The sequence below is a fragment of the Sapajus apella genome, unplaced genomic scaffold, assembly GCF_009761245.1.
Source record: "Sapajus apella isolate SASKATOON/1434 unplaced genomic scaffold, GSC_monkey_1.0 scaffold149, whole genome shotgun sequence".
Taxonomy (NCBI): domain Eukaryota; kingdom Metazoa; phylum Chordata; class Mammalia; order Primates; family Cebidae; genus Sapajus; species Sapajus apella.
The window spans coordinates 213,184-237,301 of record NW_022437089.1 but is presented as its reverse complement, the minus strand read 5'-3'; the positions used below and the strand labels follow the sequence as shown (position 1 = coordinate 237,301).

Below are 24,118 nucleotides of genomic sequence, written 5' to 3'. Positions count from 1 at the left end.
CTGTGCACCTGCCCTACTCCGTGCCCCCACCTCCAAAGGCACGAGAGAGCTCCTGAGCTCCATGGCAGAATCGGGCAGGTTCCCAGGGGCCTTGACATTTTAAATATTTAACAAGGCCTGGCAGACAGGGGGAAGAGCAGCCAGCTGAGGCCCATCTGCTTCCTTTGATCTGGGAGAGGCCAGAGCCCTTGTGGCTAAATGGCCCTCCACCCAACCTCCTGGGGGCTGGGCAAGGAGGAGGGAAGGCAAGAGATGGTCGGGAGTGGAGCCAAGCCATCGGCCCCAAGCAGCTGCATGGTGTGGGCGTGTGCAGCAGAGGCAGGGTGTGATGGGCGCATCAGCTCCAGGGCACAAAGCTAGGGAGACCCAGGCCAACCCGGAGTTCCTGACCTGGCTCGAAGCCCCCCTCCTCCATCCCCATTCCTCCCTGCAGCATGCATGCCCCCTGCAGACAGAAGGGCCGAGGAGGTCAGATCCGCAGGAGAACGGTCTCTGGGTTGGAGTGAGAGCAGACTGGGAGGCTGGAGGTGCTGGGGGGCTGCGAGGCTGGGAAGCAGAGGAGATGGGTGGGCCCAGGCGCTGCCCTGACAGGCAGCAGATCAAATCAGCTTGCACTGGCTGGGGTACCTGGCACCAGGCTGGGATCGCCCCAGCAGCCCTGCCAGGCACACGACCGCTAGGCCAGAGAATGCTGTGGCTCCTGGAATCTGGGGCTGGGCCTGGCTCCTGGGGGTCCCTGCTTCATGGCAGACCCCAGCAGCCAGGTGGGCAGGCCGCACAAGGCCGGGTGGAGCAACGCCTCCCACAGGGACAGTCAGGCTTCCACCCCAGACCTCCGCCCCAGATCCTTCTAGACACTGCTCACTGGGCTTTCTAGAGCCTCCCTCAGCAGTGAGAGTGCAGCTTCGGCCAGCCCTTCCTGCCAGACCCAGGAGAGGCCCCAGCCACCCCAAGCTCCAAAGGCTCGTACCCTGACCGCTTCTTCCTGTTCTGATCCCCCTTAACTGAACACAGGGTTGAGCATACCAGGAACCCCCAAATGTGCAGTCAGGGCTGCCTTCTTCCTGCTGCCCTAGCCTGCTCCTCAGGGGGGTTTCTGTTAGGGGCCCGTGTGTGCATCCCATGAGGTTCCTATCTCCACCTCCCTACCTGGCTCTATAGAGTGGAGAACTGCTGATTTTGAAGGTATGGGGATGAGGGGTCAGGTGACAACCCCTTGAGGACCCAGGTTGCCTGGGACCTCTCCCGCTCAAGGAAAATGGCTGAGGAGGGGCACAGGTGGCCCTTGACGCTGGCCAGCCGTGGGGGTAAGGATGCCTGCAGGATGCCTCTCTGAAGGCTGGGGGAGGGCTGGGTGGCACACTTACCCACTGTGGGCGAGGTCTTCAGCCTCCGGCAGAGCCCACTGACGTCCCCGTAGGCCTCCTCGATCTTCTGCAGCGCCTCGGCCCCTCTCAGCTCCATGAGGGTGCGCAGCTCTGCCAGCGTGCACCCAAAGCCTCCAGCGTGGGGGGCCTCCCGCTGCTGCGGGGGCTTGGGGTGGAACTCGATGGAGCTATTGGCCATGTCACCCATGCTGCCTGTCAAGCCTCGTCACAGGTGCAACCTCGGCTCAGCTGCAGCTAGGGCCAGGCGGCCACCCACGGTCACAGTGCCCGGGCAAGGTTTGGCAGTGGTGGGAAAGCTGCTAAGCGTGGACACCTGGGGAGAAGGAGGCGAGGAGCAGTTGAGACGAAACTGAGGTCCCATCTTCCAGAATATCCTCTGCAAGTTTTCACTCAGCCTGTGCCATGATCCACGAAGGGCAAAATAACCTCCCAGGCTGGGCCAGTGGCCCTCGTGTTCTGCCAGGCCCAACCGGCCATGCCACTCCTGGGTCCTGCCTACCACAGGTGCCGGTGCCCCACCACCAGTCCTGGGCTTGTCCAGCCCGGCTCACTCCCTCCTCTTGTCTGGCTAAGACACGCCCGGCACAGCCGGCATGCTATGAGCCCCTGGCGGTCTTCTGGTGCAGCTTTAGTGGCTCAGTTTCTGTGGCCCTGAGGGTGCCTGGGGGGCCCAGGGCGAGGAAAGGAGTAGGCCTGGAGGGAGGGTGGGAGAGAGGGGAGGGGAGAGAGGGCAAGAGGGAGGGGCAAAGAGAGGGAGGGAAAGGGGGATGGAGGGAGGGAGAAGAGGGAGGGGACAAAGGGAGTGGCTGAGGAGGGGAGTCTGCCGATGTCGCAGCCTACAGCATATTGCCACCCACTCCCCTCCACGCCCTTCTTCCCTCCACATGACAAGGTAAGGAGCTAAGGTCTCCCCACGCTGAAAACATGCAGGCCACGGCCCTTGCCAGACTGCCTACCCCTCTCTGCCGAGCATCGCAAAGTTGTCATCCCTCTCCCTGTCCCCCTCACCTTATCCAAGGGCCCGCTAGCTCCCAGGCTGCTCCTCCTGCAGCCATCACAGTGTTCGGTGGGTCCCCCTCCCCCACCACGGAGCCTGCTGGGCCCTCTGCAGCGTGTCTCTCTCCACTCCTGCCTGGCCCGAGCAGAAGTGGAAGCATCTCCCAGGGCCACGTGGAACTGAAATGGCCTCAGTGCACCTGACCTGGCCTTGACATCAGCCAAGAGCCCTCCTGGCAGCTCAGCGGGGCCCTGACCCCTCGTCTCTGGGGAAGCTCCTGGCTCAGAAGTATCCCTTGGAAATGAGTGGCCCAGAGCCCCGAATCAAGGTGACAAAGCCCTCAGGCAACCAAGTCCCTGCCTTACTCTCAGGAGAGGCCCTGGTGGATACTTCAGGAAACATCCATCCATCGTGATCCATGTTTGAAAAGCATGTTTAATCATGCAACATTTTCCACACGAAGCAGCCTTCACTTCTGGGAGCTATGGGGACAAAATGGTGGCCATGTGCCTGTGCTGTCCCCTCCCCCTGCCCTGTCTTGCAGTTGGTCACTGAGCAGCTACTACATGCCTGGCACTCGATAAGTCTCAACTAACCGCGTCCCTCTCCAGCTGGGACAAAGAAAGCAGCAGGCCTTGGGGCCAAGGATTGTGAGGCTGCAGCTGGGGCAAGGGTGAGGGAAGGCTTCTGGGGACAGGCATGGGGAGAAGACTGGAAGGTGTGACAGCTGGGAAGAGGAGGCCGGGAGAGCAAGTACAGTTGTCCCAGGCAGGGAGGGCTCCTTCCGGGGATGCTGTGTAGACGAATTGTACCTGCTTTTGTGAATATAAGAAACAGGCTGGCTTGGGGAAGTGGCAGAGCCAGAGGACAGCTGGATACAAGGGGGGGGCAGTGCTTCTGACTGCTCAAGGCAGCAATGGCAGCCTTCGGCTGTCACCTGCAATCCTCACCCTCGTGAGACCACCTCCCCTCCCTGGCCCAGGACCTTTGCTTCCCTGGGCTCCAGTCGCCTCATGCCTCAACATTCCCACTATGCAGCAACTTGGTGCAACTGTCAGGTTCAAGCTCTGTGCCCCCAGGGGGTGACAGAGTGAATGGCTTGTCTGGTGGGCTCATGACTGTGGCTGAGTGGACCCACGGCGACTCATGGGAAGGGCAGTGGGCAAGGAGGAGTCCTCCCCTCTTTCATGGTCCCGGGGCCAAGTTCCTTCTTGCCATGACACGAATGCTTGTTCATCAGAGCAGGGTTCCCCATGGCATGGTCACCCTGGCACATGCTCATCCTCCCTCCTCTGACCAGGGCATACTCAAGGCCAGCTCTGTCCTCCCCTCCTGGTCCCTGCCCCTGACCCCACAGGGGTGGCCCTGACAGAACCACACCAGGTCCTCCTGACTAGTACGGCCATGGCTGTGGCTGAGTGGACCCACGGTGACTCCTGGGAAGGGCAGTGGGCAAGGAGGAGTCCTCCCCTCTTCCATGGTCCCGGGGCCAAGTTCCTTCTTCTCGGTTGGCCCTGCTGGCCCTCCCTACCTCCAGATCTCCCACAAGCAAGCTGTGTGTCCTGTGCACCACCTGGTAGGTCTCCCTCCAGTCCAGCCACTGGTCATGACCCTACTGTGAGTCACCACTTTCCCTGGTTCAGGTACCATCGCTCCAGCAAGCCCCTGTTTCGGCCTCCCATCTCCATCAAGCAAAAGGCCAGATTCCCTCTGAGCACCTCCCAGCTCCGCTCCCGCCCCAGCTGCACAGCCCTGCCAGTTCTGAGCCCTGACCGCACGCCGTGTGTTCCAGCTCCACCTGCTGACCTCTGACGAATCCTCTTAGTCACAATTCAAGTGGAACATTCTCCAGGAGTCTCTGCCAGTTCCCCAGCCAAAATTGATTGCGCCTGAGTCTATAATCCCACGACCCGTTCCTGTTTCACTCTGCTTGGCATTGCGGTGATCTGTGAGCCTGTCTCCCATGAGCTGGGTCCTGAGCCCTTTGAGACACGTGGTGATGGAGCAGCAGCACGGGGCCGGGGGCCTCAAGGAATGAGGGAATGGGGGCCTGGCCCACAAAGGAGGAGGCTGGAGCCCTGGGAGGTGGAGTCTCCATCCTGGAGGACGGGGTGCGGTGGGGGTGCTTTGCTAATTCTCATCGTCTTCATGAATGCAATAGGCTACAGGGGAGACAGGAGCCATCAGTTAAAGTAAGGCCTATCTAGACTGACTGTCAGCTGCTGTAGAGACCAAATGGCATATACTCTGCTTTCTCTGGGTTCTATATAAGCCTGGGCGATGGCCTCCCCGATTCCCAATAAAGACAGCAGCCATCACTGAAATGGCCAAGAACCGAAGTCACTAGGCCTGTCAGTTCTGCAGGCCTGACAGAGTTTCCGGCCTGGGCTGGCTGCCGAGAACGGTCTGTAGGCACCAAAAGAGCAGGGAACATACCATTTCTGTGCTCTTTCATCTTTCTGACCTTAATTGGCTTAATTGAATTGAGAACCTCCACAGAGGGGGCCTCACACCTTCCAGCATTTGCGCCATTCCCACACAGACTGTCCGGCCTCGCTGGGGGAGACATCCAGGGGGGTCCCTGGCGGATGCCTCTGGGCGCTGCTGGAGGGGATGGCCCAAGTCCAGGCCCATTACTCAACCAGACACCCTCACCTCCCTGCTAGGTTCACACACAGTGCCTGCTCCCTACCCAGTGACTCAAACCCACCCGGCCAGAAACCCAGGGGCCCTCTTTCCCCTGTGTTGTCCCTCCCTGGCCACCCTTAACTGGGCCAGCACCTCCAACTTAGTCCCCCATGGACTTCCTCCAGGCCTTGAGCAGCGCAGCACCCTCCAGAAGGCTGGGTACTTTCTAAGTGGGGGCACCTCCACTCCCGGGCTGCCCCCTCAGGACCCAGTCACACAGTGAGTTTCCAGCCCTGGACAGAAACACCCTACAAGGCTAGGAGGGGAAACTGAGGCTGAGGAAGCCTCCTGCTTCTATGACAGTTCTCCCAGCCCTGCCTTCCACGTGACTTGAGGTGGGTCACGGCCACTCTTGCTGGGGCGCTCTGATGCGACCCCCAGAAGCCTCCCCAGCAGGTTCAGGTTGCGCTGCACTCAGCCACCTGCTCCACCTTTATGGAGTGGAGGACAGATTGGGGTTCTCCAGATCTCAGGTGAGGCACGCGTCGGAATTTGCCCTGTTCTCCATCCTGAAAACAGCCCCACTGCACCCCAGCCAAGTACCCCTTCAGTTTCTGCGGTCTGTGTGGACATATGTCCACACAGGGGTGATGGGGCATGTACTGGAGGAAGTCCTAGTCCCGGAGTCACTCCCTAGTCATGAGTGATGAGAACATGCAGCCCCTGGGGCCTCAGACCATCCAGATGCCAGAGCCAGGCCTGGGATGCCGTGGCCTCGAAGCAGAACTCAAGGTGAGAGGGCAGGAGACGGAGGCCCCGGGGCCCACCAGGGCACGTGCCCTCCACCTTGGGCCCTCCTGGAAGCAGACTGTCCATCACCTGCTCCCTACAGACCCACCAAGCATGAGCCCGTCATCAGAGGCCCATCACTTAGCAACGTGACTTACTACGGGGATTCCTTGAAGTAATAATCCCCCGTCTCTCTCCACCTCCAGGCTCAGGAAGAGCAAGCCAAGGAGACAGGGAGAGGCGTGGCCCAGGCCTCCCAGGTCAGGCCCGGGGTGGCCTCCCAGACCAGCCGGGGAGCAGGAGTGGAGAGCGCATGGAAGGAGGGCACCCAGGCTGGCAGCCACCCTGCCCTCTCCTGGCCTGGCGTGATCCCAGGCAGGCGGAGATGCTGGCGGCCGGCGTGCACCTGGGAGACCCTTTAACCCCCATCCCCACATCTTCCTTCCCTGGCGGCAGGCCCTCTCCTTCCTGTTTGCCCCCAGCCCCTCCCCCTGCATGATGCACTTTGGTGACCCCCCTGGAGGGGAAAGGAGGGTTCCAAGGATGGGGCCTGCTTGCAGCCAGGGAGGGGGAGGAAAGGAGCCGAGGCAGAGAACAGCCTCATTAATATTTGAGAGGCACCGCCGCCGCAGCTCCTGGGCCCTCACGGCTCCACTTGTGCTGGTGGAGGGAGGAGGATGGGAAAAGAGAAGGAAATAAAATCAGAGAAAACAGATTTAAAGGGGCAGGCCTCCCTTCCCCCGCCCCCTTCGTTCCTTCCTCCCCCTTGTTCCTGGTACAATCTGTGCACGCGCCAAGTGGCTCTCATGCCTGGAACAGCTTTGGGCAAAAACAATACCCGTCACCATGGTGCCTCCCCCCCACTCCCTCATGCACCCACCTGCCTGAAGCTCTGCCCTGCAGGGCAGTCCTGGAGGGGACACCTTGGAGACCCACTGGCGGCCGTGAGCAAGGCCAAAGCAACCGCCTGTCCGGCGCCAGGTGCCACAGAAAGACACAGGCATTGGAAGGCCCCATTATCGAGGGTCCAGCCACGGAGGATCCTGGAACCCAGAGAAACAGCCTGGAGGTGGCAGGAGCCCAGGAGGTTGCCTTCGCATCAACGCTGTTCTGCAGCACTACCAGCTCTCTACTCCAATCTACAGCAGCCCACGCCAGACCTGAGTGGGCACCCCTCCCCTCTCGGGGAGCTTTACAAATACAGAGTCTGGGTCCAGAGGCTTCCATTCAGAAGCAGGGAGACCAGGACGCAGTCATCACCCCAACCCCTGGGGATTTGGGTACCTAGCCAAGCTTGAGATCACACATTTGCCTGCCTTCAGAGGCCCCAGGGCCGGCCCAGAATTCCCTCATTCAAACAAGCGCCGCCACAGAATGGGACATGGCGCAGCCGCTGTGGAAGCAGTATGGCAGTTCCTCAACACATTCAATCCAGAATTCCCCAAGGACCCACCAACCCCGCTGGGTATAGGCCCCAAAGCAGGCCATGGAGCAGGGTTCAGCCTTCAAAGGGAAGGCCATGCTGACTGGGCGCCGTGGCTCACGCCTGTAATCCCAGCACTTTGGGAGGCCGAGGCAGGCGGATCACCTGAGGTCAGGAGTTCAAGACCAGTCTGGCCAACATGGCAAAACCCCATCTCTACTAAAAATACAAAAACTAGCCAGGCATGGTGGCGGGCACCTGTACCAAGTAGCTCCCAGCTACTAGGTAGGCTGAGGCAGGAGAATTGCATGAACCCAGGAGGCGGAGGTTGCAGTGAGCCGAGATCGCACCACTGCATTGCAGCCTGGGTGACAGAGTGAGACTCCATCTCCAAAAAAAAAAAAAAGGGAAGGCCATTCTGAGACGGGCTCCCACACGGCTGATCCTCGAGGACATGGGACTCAGTGAAAGGAGCCAGTCACAGAGGGGCCGGCACTGTAGGATTCCACTCCTGCGAGGGGCCTCACAGGAGAGCCGTGAACTGCTGGGGGACGGGCAGTAGAAGTGCGGGTGCCGGGGCTAAGGGGTGGGGAGTTGGGCTGAACGGGGCCAGAGCTTCAGCTGGGGAAGATGAACAGGTTCTGCGGCTGGATGGCGGAGATGGCTGCACAGCACAGGAGCGTGCTTATGCCCGGGACGCACACTTAAACATGGTGAGTGTGGCGTGTTTTACGAGATGTGTACGTCCACAACAGAACACACAAGCAGGCCCCACTGGCCACTTTGCTGTGTGTCCAGGGTGGTGCACGCTGCGCCTGAATGGCCTCCCGTGGTGCCCAATCAGCCAGCAGTCTGCCTGCATGGATTTTAACTTCCAGGAAACCCCCGACTGGATATGGAAGCCCAAGCAGACCCTTCCCTACACAACCTACCCCCACCCTACAGCCTCTGTGGCTTTTAACATCGTCCATATCCTGCCCAGCCAGGTGGGTGCCCTATTTGGTGTATAGGACCGGATCAACGGAGAGAGGCCATCGCCGTCTTGCCTGCAAATGGCCCCCTCTTGTTGCCACACTTCTTCAAAGGTACGGACCCCATTCCGTTCCCAGAAGGGCTGGCCACGTCACCTGGGGAAGGTCTGGCCTGAAGATAGGTACCTTCCATTTCTCAAATGTGTCTTGAGGAGGTGTTAATGAAGCCCCAGGGGTGCGTGGCGGAAACTTGCCAGCTTTTCCCGCACTTCTTACGCCATGTAGCGTCCCCAACTCCCTTGCAGCTAACCATGACCATCTGACTATGTCCTGGCCAATTGGGTATGAGCAAAAATGACAGGGACAGCTTCAGGGCCGTGTCCTTAAAGAGAAGGAATGTGCCCTCCTCTGCCCTTCCCCTCCTTCCTGCTGGCTAGAACGCCAGTGTGGGAACAGGTGCTGCCGCAGCTATCCATCTTGTGCCATCTTGCAGATGGAATCGATGTCTGACACAATGAAAGGCGCTCAGATCCCTGAGGGCCAAGTAGCTATTGCGCTGGGCCTGGGTTGGCCACCCAGACTCTTACATGAGAAAGAAGTCAACTCTCTCTCACTGAAGCTACTGTTATGTGGGGTCTCTGTTAGACAGGTTAAGCCCATAGCCCGAGTAAATCTTCACTCCAAGACCTACAAAATCCCCAGACTCCCCTGAGCTCCCTGGGGCATGATATTGTCCTAGAAGTTCTAGCTAAGGCAGAAGGGAGAGGATAGAGCCACGAACAACGGACAGAATGACAGTCCTATCACGGGCATCCCCAGTCCCTAGCATTCACTCTGCCATAAGCCTCTACAGCCCAGGGCCCTGGGCTCATTTTCCGGGAGGTTCCTTCAAGCCCCTGAGATCTCCAGGAAGCCAAACAAGGCGATGCTCTTTGCTGAGTCAGTCCCTCCTACTGCACTCGCCCCTCCCGAGGCTTGTCCTAAAGTCCTCAGGTGGACTCCAGCTGCACCCCAGGGTTCACAGGTCAGGACCAAGCTCCACTGGTGGGGCCGAACCCATGTGCCTCTCTGGATGCTTCCCCAAACTTTCCTGGACCCCCACAGCACTCCTGTCTCCTACGCAGGTGGCCCTCACAATGCCGCTGTCCCTGGATCCCACAGGGAGGTTGGAAGCCCCTTCCTGATTGGGGCCAGAAGTCTGCACTGAGGGCACTGAGGGTTGGGGGACAGTCATTTGTTTCCTGCCAGAGAAGGCAAGAGCTGCAGAAGGAGAGAGCGAAGGAGCTGGAAGCATAATGACACTAATTATCCAATTACAGCGGGCTGCCAGCTGCATTGCAGCCTGAGCCTGGCCAGCCACTACCCGGCCCCCACGCACTCCCCACGCACCCCCACGCACTCCCTACGCCCCTCCTGCCAACCCCGGCCTGCCCAGCAGCTCTGATGGCATGGATGGCACAGGGACCTAGAAACGTGGTGGCTGTGGCCAGCGTGGAAGGCTCTAGCTTCAAAGGGATGGAGACCTTGTGTTTGGGGTCCAGTAGGAAACTAGGTCCCTGTCCTCCCAGCCCTTCATAGCCAGAGAGCATGTGGATGGGAGGAGAGGTGCCCCAAGTCGCCCTAGCTCTGTCTGGGTACCTTGGTGTCGGTCCCAGCCCGCTTCCAATCTCAGAGCCAGCTCTGAGGACCGGAAGCCGTCAAGGCCTAAATAGGTAATTAAGGAAATTACAGGCAGCTGGAGGCCATCGGGCTGTGGGCAGGCCTGAGTTCTTCCAGCTCGGACAGGCAGTGACTAAATAAGGCGCTACCAGGACACACACACGTGTCCTCCTAGGGAATGAGTCCCGTGGGGCCCCATTAGGAATCCTGGCAGGGGCAGTAGAAGGGGTGTCCTGGTTTCTGGAAGCAGGCCAAAGTCTTTGGGAGGACAGGCTGGGGGGACTCATTGGGTTCAAAGTCAATGAGGCCAATAAAAGGATCTGGAAGGCAGACCTCTAAATGGGGGCTCCCTGAAGACGGGAGTCGAGGCTCCCTTTGTGTGACCTGGACCCAAGGAATGAGCACACAGGAGCATCTGTGCCACTTTCCCCACTGCCAACTGCAGTGATGGAGGAAGAGCAAGGGTGAGGGTGCCCAGACAGAGGGCACCTCAGGCGCTGCAGCCAAGGCTGTGACAGCAGGATCTGAAGGTCACCAAGGGCTTGGCTGCTGTCTGAGTCGCACGAGCTGAGCGTTGCTGGCTCCTAAAACACTATTTCTGACTGAGGAACCCAGCACATGAGCCCAAATCTCTTCCAGCAAAGCCCAGAGAAAGTGCCACAAAGCCCAGGGGCGCCTGAAGGGGATGCAGAGGCAGAGGGCCCCTCTCGGGCTGGAAGCAACAGCAATGCAGGGTTCTGAGTCTCTCCCTCAGCATGCCCCACAGCCCATCAGGTCCCCCCACCTCCCTACCACCAGCCAGCCACTCCTCCAGTTCCTGACCCTCTTATCATCCTCTGTCATCAGCCGCATTCCTCCCACCCACTCTGTGCTCATGGACAGACGCCCTGCTCTCCCCACTGGGAAGGCATCCGGAGAGCACAGCTGGGTTGGGGACAGGACCTCGAGGGGTGGATGTCTGCTCTGCGTGCTCTCCCTCTTCCCTCCTCCCTTAGAGGAGACCCCAACCCTGCCCATCTCCATCTCACGCACCCCTCCCATGATGGTGCTATAGCCCAGCTTCCTCCTTCAGGGAAGGGTGGATGGGGCACAGAGAGCCAGGTGGTGGCTCGGGAGCCCTGACGCACCCCTACTGCCCCATCCCACCTCCAGACACAGCCACGAGGGCCTCTCTAGGTCCTACCAGGGCAGGGGTCTGGGGCAGTGGCCCCCAGGCTAGCCCATCCTCACCCTCTGGCCCCATAGATGGGTTGCAAGGAGGAACTCTTGCTCCATTCCCCAGGACAGAGGTTTCCGAGCCTTGCTGCTGGTCACAGTGTTGTGGGCAGATGACCTACAGGCCAAGAGGGGGAGACGAGGCTAGGCAGGCGCTCTCCTCTCCTGCACCAGGCATCGGACCATCAGCTGGCAGCCGTCCTCTGACTACAGGAGAGTACCTGGAGACCCCTGAGCCCATCTCTCCTGGGCCTGTGGCTCCAAACTAAGATATGGCAGTGTGTGGTCCAGGATGCTTCCAGGAGAAATGGAGCCAAGGCCCATAGTGGGGATGGAATGGACCCTTGTGCCTAGCGATCCCTTGCTCTGCCCAGGACTCGGGGCTGGACACACTCTCCTACTCCTGCTGCTCTCTGGGGGAGCCAAGCAGTTTCCACCAGGCTGGTCCAATCTGGAGAAAGGGCCCCTCCCCACTTGGTCACACCGTGTGCCACTGTCACACCCCTGGCCTGCAATCCGTGGGAATGTAGGTTCAGTTACAAACCGGCCACCCCATGGGCCTTAGCCTGGTTCAGAATTAGATTTGAAATATCAGAGTGCAAGGAATTCTGAGTGTCAGGACAGTGATTTCCAAAAGAGCAGCAGAAAGACCAAAGTCCTGTCATTTGAGGTCATCTTCTCCTGGCCCCGCAGTGGCTTCCCAATCTCCCGTGCGCTCTTATGCTGCCAGCTTTGTTTCGTGTCTCTCAGTCAGGAGGCTCTGGCATTCCTGGGCCCGTCTGGCCACCCTCAGCTGGGGGCCTTCACTCCTGCCCACACCCACCTCCTGTGCAGAGGGGCAAATCCGCAGCGTCTGCACAGAGCCAGCTGCCACCCAACCCCATGAGGACAGGACTCATCAGTGGCATCAGAACTCTGAGGATGTCCAGAGAATGAATCGCCCAGTGCTTTATGTTGGCGGGGAGGGAGGAAGAGGGACTGCCAAAGTGCTTCTAATGTTCACCAGATAGAAGCAAACTTTAGGATTACTGAGGTGGGGCTGGCAGGTCAGGTATGAAACGATATCAGGTAGAAGAGGCAGAAGCACATCATCAGCACAGGAGCACACAGAGGGGCCTGTGGGACAGCACGTGCAGCCAGCATCAGGCCTGACTGCAGACGAGCATCAGTGCATGTAAACCATCCAGGGAACAACTGATTTGCTGCTAGAGATCTGACAATTGGTTAGCAATCTGCAAAAGATGCACCTTAGATCCTCACCTCATATGATTCCCCAAGACACATCTCCTTTGGATTCAACAGTTTGACAAATCACAGCTTAAGTGCCAAATCTGGCAGCCCAGTGCTCTTGCAAATAAAGTTTTATTGAGACACAGCCACGCCCACTCATTTTGCATTGTCTGTGGCTACCTGCAGGCTACCATGCACAGTTGAGTAGTTGGGACAGAGACTGTGTGGCCTGCAAACTGGAAACCTATTTACTATCTGGCCTTTTGCAGAAAAAGCTTGCTGATACCTAAAGAGTTAAATATCTTAAAAATGCAACTACACTACCCCGATACACACACACACACACACACGAAGACACATGGAAAACTCATAAATGAACAGCTCTCAACTTTCCAAAAGGGATTTTCTAAGTCTAGAAGCAATGGAAGAAATCATAAATAATTATGAGATAAAAAATGTTTACCTTTTGCATGGGAAAAAAAGGCAAAGAACAAAGGTGTTAAAAATTATTTGCAACAAATATGTTAAATTGTCACTATTTTTTCATGTATACAGTTTATTCAAGCCCACTGGAGAAACACTAAGACATCAATAAACGCCCGTAATCCCAGCACTTTGGGAAGTTGAGGTGGGCAGATCACCTGAGGTCACGAGTTCGAGACCAGCCCGGCCAACATGGTGGAACCCCGTCTCTACTAAAAATACAAAAATTAGTCGGGCGTGGTGGTGTGCCCTGTAATCCCAGTTACTAGGGGGTCTGAGGCAGGAGAATTGCTCGAACCCGGGAGGCAGAGGTTGCAGTGAGCGGAGACCACCTCACTGCACTCTAGCCTGGGCAGCAGAGCGAGGCTGTCTCAAAAGAAAGGAGGGGGTAGGAACAGATAATTTACAAAGAAAAGACAACTTATAAACATGAGGAAAAACATTGCCCCTCACCAGCAATTTAAGACAAATAAATTAAAGTACATGTTTTTGACCTAGATACTTGTGACAATTTGTTTGATTAAAATACCTAATGCTGGCAAGGTTGCAGCGAGCGAGACCGATCATCCAGTGGGACGCAAAAAGCCCTTTTGGAGAACGATTTGGCAGAAGATGCCTCTGTCCAGGTCCTCTCCTCAGGACAGAGGCTCCCCAGCAGAGCTCACGTATAAGAGCAAAATAAATCTGACTGCCTGGGTTTCCAAAATTAGCCAAATAATTAAGCGAATTACAATCTCTTGGGAGAATATTATTCAGCCATTGAAAATTGTCATTACTGAGGGCTGCCTGACACATCCCGGGTGCTTGGTAAATAACTGTTGAATTATCAAATTTCTTCTTTGCACAGTTCAAGATCATTCTTTATTTTTGCAATAAGCACTTACTACTTTCATAATCTTAAAAAAAATTAAACTATAACCATTTTGAAAAAATTCATTTAGGAAAGGATTATATTAATAAAGAAAATGCTTATGTGAAGTAAAAACAGATTACACAATTGAGCCCATGGTATAATGACAGTAATGTGAAATAAATAAAATGGAGATGTTGAATTGCATTTGCATGATTGGATGGGTTTACTCCATCTTCGACTTCTCTGTGTTTCATACGTTTCCTACAGACAGGATGTTAAGAGGATTGTTTTTAAATAGGAAGAAATCAATGTTATTATTATTTTTTAAACCCCACGGCTCCTCCTTGCTGTTTCCTGAGCACACGCAGCATACAGGGCATATGTCGGGGCCTCACAAGGGCCGGGCAGTGGCTGGATCTGGTTTTTGCCCCATGCTGGATGTGCTAGGGCCACCGGAGTCAGCACGAGTCAAGGTCTGGGCATCCCCCATGAAACGGCGGGCCACTAGGATGGAGGCCCTTTCCCTCCTCCCCTGTCTGTGTTTGTCCAGGAATCTCAGCAGCTCTCAAAGAGCCCCTGCCTGGTGCGCCCTTCTAGGAGCCGTGGGGCAGTGGGCTTGGCGGGGGGGGGGTCTAGGTCCGGGTGAGGACTCACGTCTCCATTTGCTCTAAAGAAGCTCTGTGTGACAAAACATTCCGGAGTGATGGAAATGTTCCCTCTCTGCACTGTCCCATATGGTAGCCATCAGCCACATGTGGTTGCAGAGGAGGCGGGGTCAGGGCAGGATGGGCAGGGACTCAGGTTGTGGACCAGAGCCCTGGGAGATGCTGGCTGGCTTGGTGGCCTCTGTCCATCCTCCCGGACCCAGCCAGGTTTGCACTTTTACTTTGGTGAACACTTAGCAAAGAACAGAGGCTCCAGGAGGGCAGCAAGGGCACTGCGTTTGCCTTCTCCTCTCTGCCATCTCCCCTGCAGCAAACACAGAGCCTGGCCCGAAGTGAACAAGGGCAGTATCCCTCATGCCCATCACGTGAATAAGATGTGGCCCCTGGCATGACTGGCCCCTTCCTGACAATGGAATGCACTCATCCATTCTGAGGAACGACCCGCTCAAGCCCAGCCTGGCACCTTCTGTCCCTACCTGTCAAGCTTTCAGACTGGAGCCCACCTCATCACAGAACACATCTTCAAATATCTGTGACCAGTCAGCCCTCTTTGGGGCTTCTCTTCAGGATGGTTCTCTGCGGGAGCCCAAGCTGATGCATCAGTGGCCTTGTGCCACCAGGGAATGGGTGTGGGAGGTGGCTTCAGGGTCCAAGTGAGGACTCGGGTTTCCATTTCCTGTAAGGCAGCTCTGTATAACAGAACATTCTGGAGTGATGAAAAATGTCTGTGATGGTAGCCACCAGCCTTATGCACCTGAGGAAGTGCATTCTAATAAAAACTTGCACAGTGCAGGTGGAGAAAGTGCCTTGAGCCTGTGGCCTCAGGGGACAACTTCCCATTGGAAGAAAATGGTTGCTCATTTCCTGAGGGACCCACCTACAGAACAAGAGACGCTGGGTCAGGACCGCTTTAAATACGGTGCTCTCCAAGGACACTGAGACACACCCGCTTTGCACAACTTTGATTTGGAAGCCAGATTCCGGAAACCTCCTCGTGCTCAAAGAGTCCTGCCAGTCCCAAGATTCCCCAACCAGTGGCATTTCCACCCTTGCCCTGTTGCGCTGATTCGGGTTCTGCCACCTACTCAGCCACGTGACCTTGGACTTGTCCCTTTCCCAACCGTGGGCAGTCTAGGATGCCCGAATTTCCCTGCATTTGAGACCTTCCTTCCCTCTGCCCCGGTGACGGTGACGTGTGGTTCTGATCCTTCTCTGCAGGCTCCCAGGCCCGCTGCCAGCACCGCCCACCTAACAGAAGGAGCCCAGGCAGGGGAGGGCCTTCTAGCTAGGCACCGCTTGGCCTAGCTTCTGCCAGCTTAGCCAGGGCAGGGAAGGGAGGAGCCCTGTGAATGCTCTGGGTCTCTGCTTTGCATAACCAGCCCGGGGCATTGCTGGGGAGCAAAGTCACAGCGAGAGCCCAGTGCCTCGGCCCATCTCCGAGATGGCACTGGTGAGGTTCACAAGTGCTTAGATGGAAGCATCCGCCTTCGGTGCCACAGCCCAGGTCCCTATCTCTCCGCTGCCCTTTACATGCACCACCAGTGCTTCACAGTGCCCTGAAGGGGCCACGAATGCAAAGCAAATCAGTCCCTGACTTGCTGGAGATTGATCTAAATCCACCTGTTGTCCATTTCTCTTAGTGGGTAGATGGGGCAGAGGTGCAAGTTCTTCTCAAGAATCCCCAGCCTCAGCCCACAGGGCTGGGGTTACCCTAGACAGTGAGTTCACAAGAACCGCACTCTATTCTGCTGACTTCTGCACACACTTCTGGAGATACAGGAACAAATGGCTACATGCACAGACCAGACTCTGGAGCCTGATGGACTGCATTCCAGCCCTGGATTTGCTACCTACCGGCTGTGTGACCTTGGGCAAGTTACCTAACCTCTCTGGGTCTCACTCTCATTTGCAAAATGGGGATACAATCATTTGTTGTTGTTTCAATTAAGTGGGCAAGGGAATGTCTGCATAGCACTCAGTATCTGACATAAAGTGACTGCCATTATAACTATTGTCATTGTTGACATTACTTGATGTGCTGCTGACCACTGATGGAGACAGTGGCCATTGGTGAAATACACATGCCATCAATTTAAAATCAGAAGGGAGTTCATATATGCTGATGACTTCCTCTGTGAGGTGGGGGAGGAGGTTCTGCTGGCTGCAAGATGCCCAGCGGGTACTCAGCTCTCAGAAGCCCCTGGGACTCAGGGGCACCCTCGTCCTGTCTACTGGACAGGCAAGGGGCCCCTCTCCACAAAACATCCTCAGAGGGGCCTCTGAAGCTGACCTCGGCACTCCGTGGCTGCATCCCTGGGCTGAGAGCAGCTGTTCTGGGATGGAGAGCACTCACTGACTCACAGGCTTGGCTTCTCCCGCTAGTGAATGATTCAACCTCTGAAGCTCCAGCTCACCCAGGCCCACCCCCACCTCCCTGGGTCTGGAATGGAGAAGGGACTTGGCCAAGGTCACAAAGGCCATCAGGCATGGAGCTGCTGTCGCTGAAACCCCAGGCAGCCACACGAGCCCCCTCCGGCCCCTTCCTTGCCTCTCGGGGGGCCGATTGCGGCATCTCTTCTGCCTGGTGTCACGGCTGTCCCCTGGTATGCTCTTAGCCTTGGGGACTTCCTTCCTCAAAGGATCGGCTCTCCTTCTGGCTCTGCGCAAAGCCCCCTCCCACGCCTGCCCCACTTCCATCTGCCTGTTACCCCCTGCTGTGTGAGAGCATGCTTGCCCCTGCACTCAAACCACCTGGCCTTGCTGGGCACGGCCCAGGTGGAGCTGATGGAGACTGGCTGTGTCCTTGGCCTTTCCCCACCTTGGGGCCAGCAGCAGGGACAATCAATGGCCCGGGACCACAACTGCCCAGCACTTTCTGATGGCACAGACTCGAGGGCTTGACCTCACCCTGGGACCCTCTACTGAGTCTCAGCTGAGTCCTGAAGGGGCCTGGGCACCCCCAGCCCTCTCCTCAGCTTCCTAGCTCCTCTCTCGAGAGCCACATGGCTTTGGTTTCCTCATCTGTGAAAAGCGTGTGTATGGGGGATGAAAACAGCCGTTTACTCGTGTGGTTGATATGAGACTCAGATGGAGCTCAGGAAGTGGGGCTGGCCTTTGATTATGAAGATAACCTCTCCCCCCACCACCAGGACTATAGGAACGCCCCCAGCCATCTACTCATGAAGGAAGGAGCCTCAATTCAGGGCCGAGTCCCTTCTCCTCTTTGGGGCCTCAATGATCCCATCTGAAAAATGGGGACAAAAATCCAGGCCTTGCCTCTCCTGTTCAGTGAGTCTGCAGATTCAGTGAGGTCAAGGTCATGAATATGTCATGAAGAAACCAGGTGCCCACTCTGTGCCAGGCCTGTGCTGGGCACTCAAGCAGCCCGTGCAAGTTAAGAGCCAGTCCCTGCCTTAACATGGTCACTGACTAGTGAGGGGTGATGGCAGGGCTGAGGGTACAGAGCCTAGTGGGCAAAGGAGGGGAGGAGGTGCCCAGGTCAGCCAGGGGAAGTCGGCTAACTTGTAGGGTGCCAGCAGAATTCAGGATGGGGGCCAGCTGGGGACAGGCTGGACTTGACCCGTTGGCAGACGGGGACTCCCTTGAGGTCGGAGGCCCTGGAGCTTCGTCTTTGAAAGTTATATGGCCGCACCAGGAAATAGCAAGCATCTAGTTGAGGAATTCTGGTCCCTTCCCTGCCTCTTGAGTGAGCAAAGGAGCCTTTCCACAGTCTCTCCCAAACCCTCAAGGAGCCCTCACCCTGGAGGGCTCTCCAAGACTCCCTCCAGCCCTGACCTGCCCTACCTCCCACCCCTTCTCAGCCAGCTGGCTGAGCCACTAACTCCCAGAAGGGCCAGCAGAGGGAAGGAGACCAGGTCCCAGAGAGAGCAGCCCATCATCTCAGGGTCTGGGAGATGCGGCACCTGCCATTCCAAATTCCAGAATCTTAAAGCCAAAGCTTTCACCCGTGAGAAAACGGAGGTGGCCACAGTAAAAGCTGGCTGGCCAAGGTCACAGAGGCGAGGAGGGGGAGACAGCTATTCCTGGAGGGATGGAGAAGTTACCTAAGTGCGCTCAGGGCGGCTCCTCATGGGCACTGCCCATGACCGCGGCGGGGTCTCCTGGGCAGCCCCGTGGGCGTGTGGGGGACGGTGTGGGAACGCGAGAGGGGGAGGATGATACAGTGGGAGGGTGCGGGGGGAGGGGGTGCCCGAGGCTCCGGGAAGGTGCGTGCGCACCCGCGGGCTCCTGGCCCAGATCCCGAGCCCCTGGCTGTGCCCACCCTGAGCCCCGGCCCGCAGCCCCCAACGGCCTTGTTCTCCAGACACGGATGCGCCTGCGCGCGCGATGCGGGGCGCAGGGCGCAGGGTGCAGGATGCCGGGCGCTGCCTGCCGGCCTGGGGCCCCCGGGTGACGCGCGGCCGCGGTGCCGCAAGGACACGCAGGCCTGGCGCGGGGCGCAGGTGCCTCGGGCAGGGACCCGCGTCCCCCCACCTGCCGCCGCGCCACCTGCTGGGCCACCCTCCGGTCCCCGCCTGCGCCTATGCCCGCGCCGCGCCCGCGCCCACCCCAGTGGCGCCCGCGCGCCCCGAGCACCACTTACCCAGGCATGGGCACGGCCGCCGCCGCGGCCTCGGCTCCTGCGGGCGCTGTCGCTGCGGGCAAGCGCCCGGCGGGCAACGATCCGCTCCAAGGACGGAAAGGCCCGGGTACGGGGCGGCCTGGCCGGCGGCGCGGCACGCAACCCTCCGCGGCGGGCGAGGGCTGCGGCGGAGTGCTCCCCAAGCTCTGCACTAGCGGCGGGCGACGCGGCGCGCTCGACTCCAGCCGCAGCTCTGAGCGCGGAGGGAGGGAGGGGGGTGGGGGAGGGAGCCGGGGGAGGAGGAGGGAGGGAGGAGGGAGCGGGCGCGGGGGGCGGTGCACGGCGCAGGGGCCTCGGGGCTCCCGAGCCACGCGCCCGGTGTCCGCCCTTCTGTCCCCAGGACGCGCGGGGATGCCCGCCCTTTCTGGCCTGGCATTTCCCCCAAAGGGCACTGGCCAAGTTGGGGGTGGGTGGGGCTGGAAACTGGGGAACCGTGGCACCTGTGACTGCAGAGAGAGCACCCCGAGTGAGCTTGCCACTGGGGCAAAAGGCTGGCGCTACCTCTCCAGACCACTGCCCTCTAGGTGCGTCTCCCCAACAGGAAAATGGGACGTGGAACCGGATGGTTAATGTGTAGTGTGGGGTCCTTGGGCCTTGCCGCAGTGGGCTCCAAGCCACTGGTGAGCTCCTGCAGCCTCCACTACCTGTGGAGAGTTCCGGCATCCAATTTCGTCTTCCCAGAGGAAGCTGTGTTTACCAGAGATCCTCACCACGGGTGATGGCAAAAGATTATCACGGGAGCACCGTTAGGCAGGACACAGACCGCACACAGGTGGGCACCAGAGCCAGACACGCAGGTGCACAAGCATCTCCGCTGTGAGTGGAAACAGACACACAGACAAACCCCAGGGCAGACACCTGGCCACGCCCACAAGCACGAGTTCCCACCTACCTGGACAGAGACCCCAGTGCCTGCCTCGGACTCCCAGGCTTCCTAGTTCCAGGGCCAGTGGAGGCCTCTGACCCCAGGGTGGCCTTTGCCAGCATTCTGAGCAGAGAGCAGAGGCGGGGCTGGGGCACAGGTAGGGGGTCAGGGCGGGAGCCTGGGGCAGGTGCAGGAGGCCTGGACACAGCCTCGAATTCTTTCTTGCCTTGGACAAATAGGGCCCCGGGCATCCTGTGGGCCAGACCAGAGCTGAGCACTGGGAACACAGCGGGGACCACAAAACAGGGAGTGGCCAATAGATGGCAAATGCACCCGCACCTCTGGGGGCAGGGCCATGGGACCCCATTGATGGGGAGCCACGAAAGAGGGTGCTGGTGGCTCAGGAAAGGTCTCTTTGAGGAGTTACCACTGTGCTAGAGACCAAAAGGACACGAAGGTTCTGCTGCCCCTGCAACCACAGAACTGTCACAACCCCCACAGACTGCCCCTCCCTTCCCCAGGAAGTAGCTGGTTCAGTGGAAAGCCAGTGATATCTGCCATCCCAGAGCCAGGCCCAAGGCCCTGGCACCTCTCAGTGTGGGCTGACGTTCACACACACACATGCACATACCTGCTCACATGTGCACTCATACAGCCTTACTCACACCCACTCACAGGCACACCCACACTCTCCCCGGCTCCCATGCACACACACATACTCACACCTGCTCATATGCATGAACTCATGTGCACTCGCATGCTTTCACAAACACACACACTCACAAACACACTCTCACAATCTCTCCCACACATGCATCCTCACGCTGAGATGTGCTCACACACCGTCACCCACACATGCTCAGTGGCCCACACAGTTACATAGGGATTCGTGCATAGCTGCATGCTCTCACAGCTACACAACTCACACAGTCACCCAGTGAGCACACACAAGGGCACACACATACACACACACTCACAGTTACAGTCACAAACACACCCTCCCCAGTTTGCACACACAGTGACACACACATTCGTTCACACACTCACACAGTCCCCTTCCACTCCAACTCTGGCGAAGCTTTTCTTGGGTGTTGGCTCCTGCAACCCTAGAGCCTGGGGCATGTGCGGGGGGGTCAGGTAGGCTGCTCCTCAGGGCCCGGAGGCACCGTCAGGACACCCCCGGCCCCTTCCCCCACACACAGGCTGTGACTTCTCATGGCCCCAGGTGGGAAAAATCAGGACCGAAGCAAGCCCCAGTCATGCTGGAAACTTGTCATGAGGTGCGTTCTGGCCTGTGCATGGGAGCCCTGTCATCTTGGAGGAGGAGCTCGTCTTACCCCACATTCCAGATGGGGGAGGGGAGGCCCAGAGGGCACCAGATCCCACCCGGGACAGGTTGGAAGCTGGACTTTGGCCCCTGGCACCACAGGAGGGCAGAGGAGCTGTGAGCACCGGAGTGTCTCCCAGGGGCCCGTGGCCTCCTTTCTCCCGAGCATTCAGCTTGTGTCCCTTCTTGACTTCCCACATGGTGGCAGGCCCCCTGGGGTCATGTCCTTCCACCCCAGGCCCCAGGGCCCTGCTCCAGTGAGCAAAGGCAGAGGCAGCCTGCTGAGCCGGCCTCCTTTGGCCCCAGCAGGAGCATCCCTTGGGCAAGGGGTGGGTCCTGGCTGAAGGCACACACCTCTTAATGGACATGTGTGGGCAGCTCTGGAAGCCAGGGTGTGGGGCTGGGGAGACCCGCACTTAAAGGCTTAGGAGTGGCTGTGAGAGCTGACAAGAAGAGAGGACTCCCTTTGGGCTGCGCCACTGGTCACCGTCTTCTCTCTGGGACCAGGGAACATACTGAGCACCCCTGGAGGATGGAGGTTGTTCATTTAACTGATGGCTGCTATCCACATGGGGGCATCTCCCCCTCTGTGCTCTCTGACCTGGCACTCAGCACACACCCTCTCTGGCCAGGGGGAGGAAGCAAGTTCCTGGGAGAAATTCTAAGGCGGGGTTACCTGCCCCACCACTTTGCATCTTCTCCTGGGCCCCCAGGGCGCTGCTCATGGCTGATCCAGCCAAGAACTGGCTGTGGTGCCTACCTTTGTCATGGACAAAGTGTCATGGAAGTCCCCAGTCCTCGCAAATTGTGGTCCCTAAACAGCCAATGGACAGGTGGCGGGGTGGTCCTTTCTCTGTGGTTTGCATCTGTTGGTTCCCCATACAGAGCCCCGGGGCTGGGAGGGAGGCCCCAGGCCTGGGAATGAGGATACCTGAGTGCCAGCCAAAGGCTGCCAGTGTCACTGGTGATCCTTGCTCACTGGCCAGCCCCTCTTGGATCCTCCATCAGTAAAAAGGTGGGAGCTTTGCTGCAAAGTTCTCCCATACACCAAGTCCTGTCCTCTGCACTGGAGGTACCTAGGGAGCCAGCCTCGGGGATGCCCAGAACACTCTGCCTTCCAGCCCTCGGGTCCCAAGCCAACCTGCCCCGCAAGCCCTGGGCGGGCCTCCTTAGGGCACTCCAGGCCTTGGTCCCCACTCCAATCTCCCACATCGCCAACGACTACCTGGCAATACAGACAGCTCAAAGGCTCTCTCAGCCCAAGATACAAAAGCCACTGGGAGCTCCCTGTGCCCAGCCATTGCCCGTCGTCCCGCCCGACAGCCTCACCCCCAATCTCACCCACCCCTCTCCTCTCTCAGCACCTGCCTCCAGCCCCTTCAGCAACCGCTCTCCTCCCACAACTTCTTTCTCTCCCAGCTCCTTGGCCCCTGTCTGGTCACCAGGCCCTTCCTCTCCTGGGGCTCTGGGCCATGCCCCCTCCTTGCCCAGGTCCCTCCTGCCACTGTTGGGACAGCAACTCCTTTGCCAGCCCTGAAGTGAGGACCCCTTTGGCTGGGCCTGGGCCCTCCACCCCCGGCCTTCTCATGCCCACTCTTGCCCTGGCTGAGGTCCCAGCCCCTACCCCAAGGCCTCAGGGGCCAAGTCCACGTCCACTTGCAGCCCAGTGGCAGGCTAAAAATGCCCCCACAGAGGTGTCCGTGTCCCAACCCCTGGAACCGGAATGCAGCCTTATTTGAAAATAGGGTGTTTGGAGAGGTGATCAAGTGAAGGACCTTGAGATGGGGGATTACCCTGCAGGCGATGACAAGTGTCCTTTCACACACACGCGCACACACACATAGAAACACACACACATATGCACCCACCCCCCCACATACACACACATATGTACACACACACACATGCACACACTGCACACGTACACCAACAGAAACACATACACACATTGCACACACACACATACATGCACCCCCCCACAGATACAGTCACACACAGTCATACACACACACAAACATGCTCACACATACACATGCACACACACATGCTGACCCCCACATAGTCACACACACACACACGCTCACACATACACTCACAGAAACACACACATATACATTGGACACATACACACACACATGCACCCCCCCAACACACGAAGCCGTGTGATTGCAGAGGCAGAGTGGAGTGAGGCGGCCACAAGCCCAGGATGCCTGGAGCCTGCCGGAGCTGGGAGAGGCAGGAAGGAGCCTTCCCTAGAGCCTCTGGGGGAGTGTGGCCCTGAGACACCTGGATTTTGCACTTCCGGCCTCCAGGACTGGGAGAGGATGCACTGCCTGTGTGGTGAGCCACCCGGTTTGTGGTTATCCATGACAGCTGGGCCACCGAGGAGCTCTGGCCCGGCAGAGCCCTGCCCACGACACACCTCAGGCCTCTTGTGCTGCTTGGCTTAAGTACATCCACTCCTGGTGGTTCTGGAAGGCTCTGGCTGGTGATGCAGTGTGTGCGTGTGTGTGTGTGTTGTGTGTGTGTGTGTTGTGTGTTGTGTGTGTTCTCTGTGTGTTGTTTGTGCTATGTGTGTTGTGTGTTGTGTGTCTGTTCTGTATGTGTCATGTGTTGTGTGTGTTCTGTGTTGTATGTGTTCTGTATATGTGTGTTGTGTGTGATGTGTTGTGTTGTGTGTTATGTGTGTGTGGTGTGTTGTGTGTGTTGTGCGTGGTGTGGTGTGTGTTGTGGTGTGTGTGTGTGTAGTGTGTGTGTTGTGTGCGTGGTGTGTTGTGTGTGTGTTGTGTGCGTGGTGTGTTGTGTGTGGTGTGTTGTGTGTGGTGTGTTGTGCGTTGTGTGTGTTGTGTTGTATGTGTGTTGTGTGTGTTGTGTCTGTTGTGCGTGGTGTGTGTGTGATGTGTGGTATGTTGCGTGTTATGTGTGTGGTGTGTTTTGTGTGTTGTGTGTGCTGTGCTGTGTGTTGTATGTGTGTTGTGTGTGT

The 24,118-nt window shown here is 58.0% G+C and overlaps 1 protein-coding gene across 9 annotated transcripts in view; it reads right to left on the bottom strand.

Annotated features, from left to right (window-relative positions):
• The window catches only part of ATP2B3 (ATPase plasma membrane Ca2+ transporting 3), a 60,180-nt gene extending 41,067 nt beyond the window's left edge, over positions 1–19,113 (bottom strand). For 3 of the 9 annotated variants that reach the window (XM_032265203.1, XM_032265205.1, XM_032265206.1), the window contains exons 1-2: positions 18,905–19,109; positions 1,368–1,701 (exon numbers count right to left, since the gene is read on the bottom strand). In XM_032265203.1, coding sequence (XP_032121094.1) covers positions 1,368–1,575 — 208 coding nt within the window. In that variant the 5' untranslated portion in view covers positions 1,576–1,701; positions 18,905–19,109. Of the gene's footprint in view, positions 1–1,367; positions 1,702–18,904 lie in introns of all 9 variants that reach the window. The other 6 variants (XM_032265202.1, XM_032265204.1, XM_032265201.1 and 3 more) reach the window with 5 other exon arrangements.
• Positions 19,114–24,118: the final 5,005 nt, after the last annotated feature.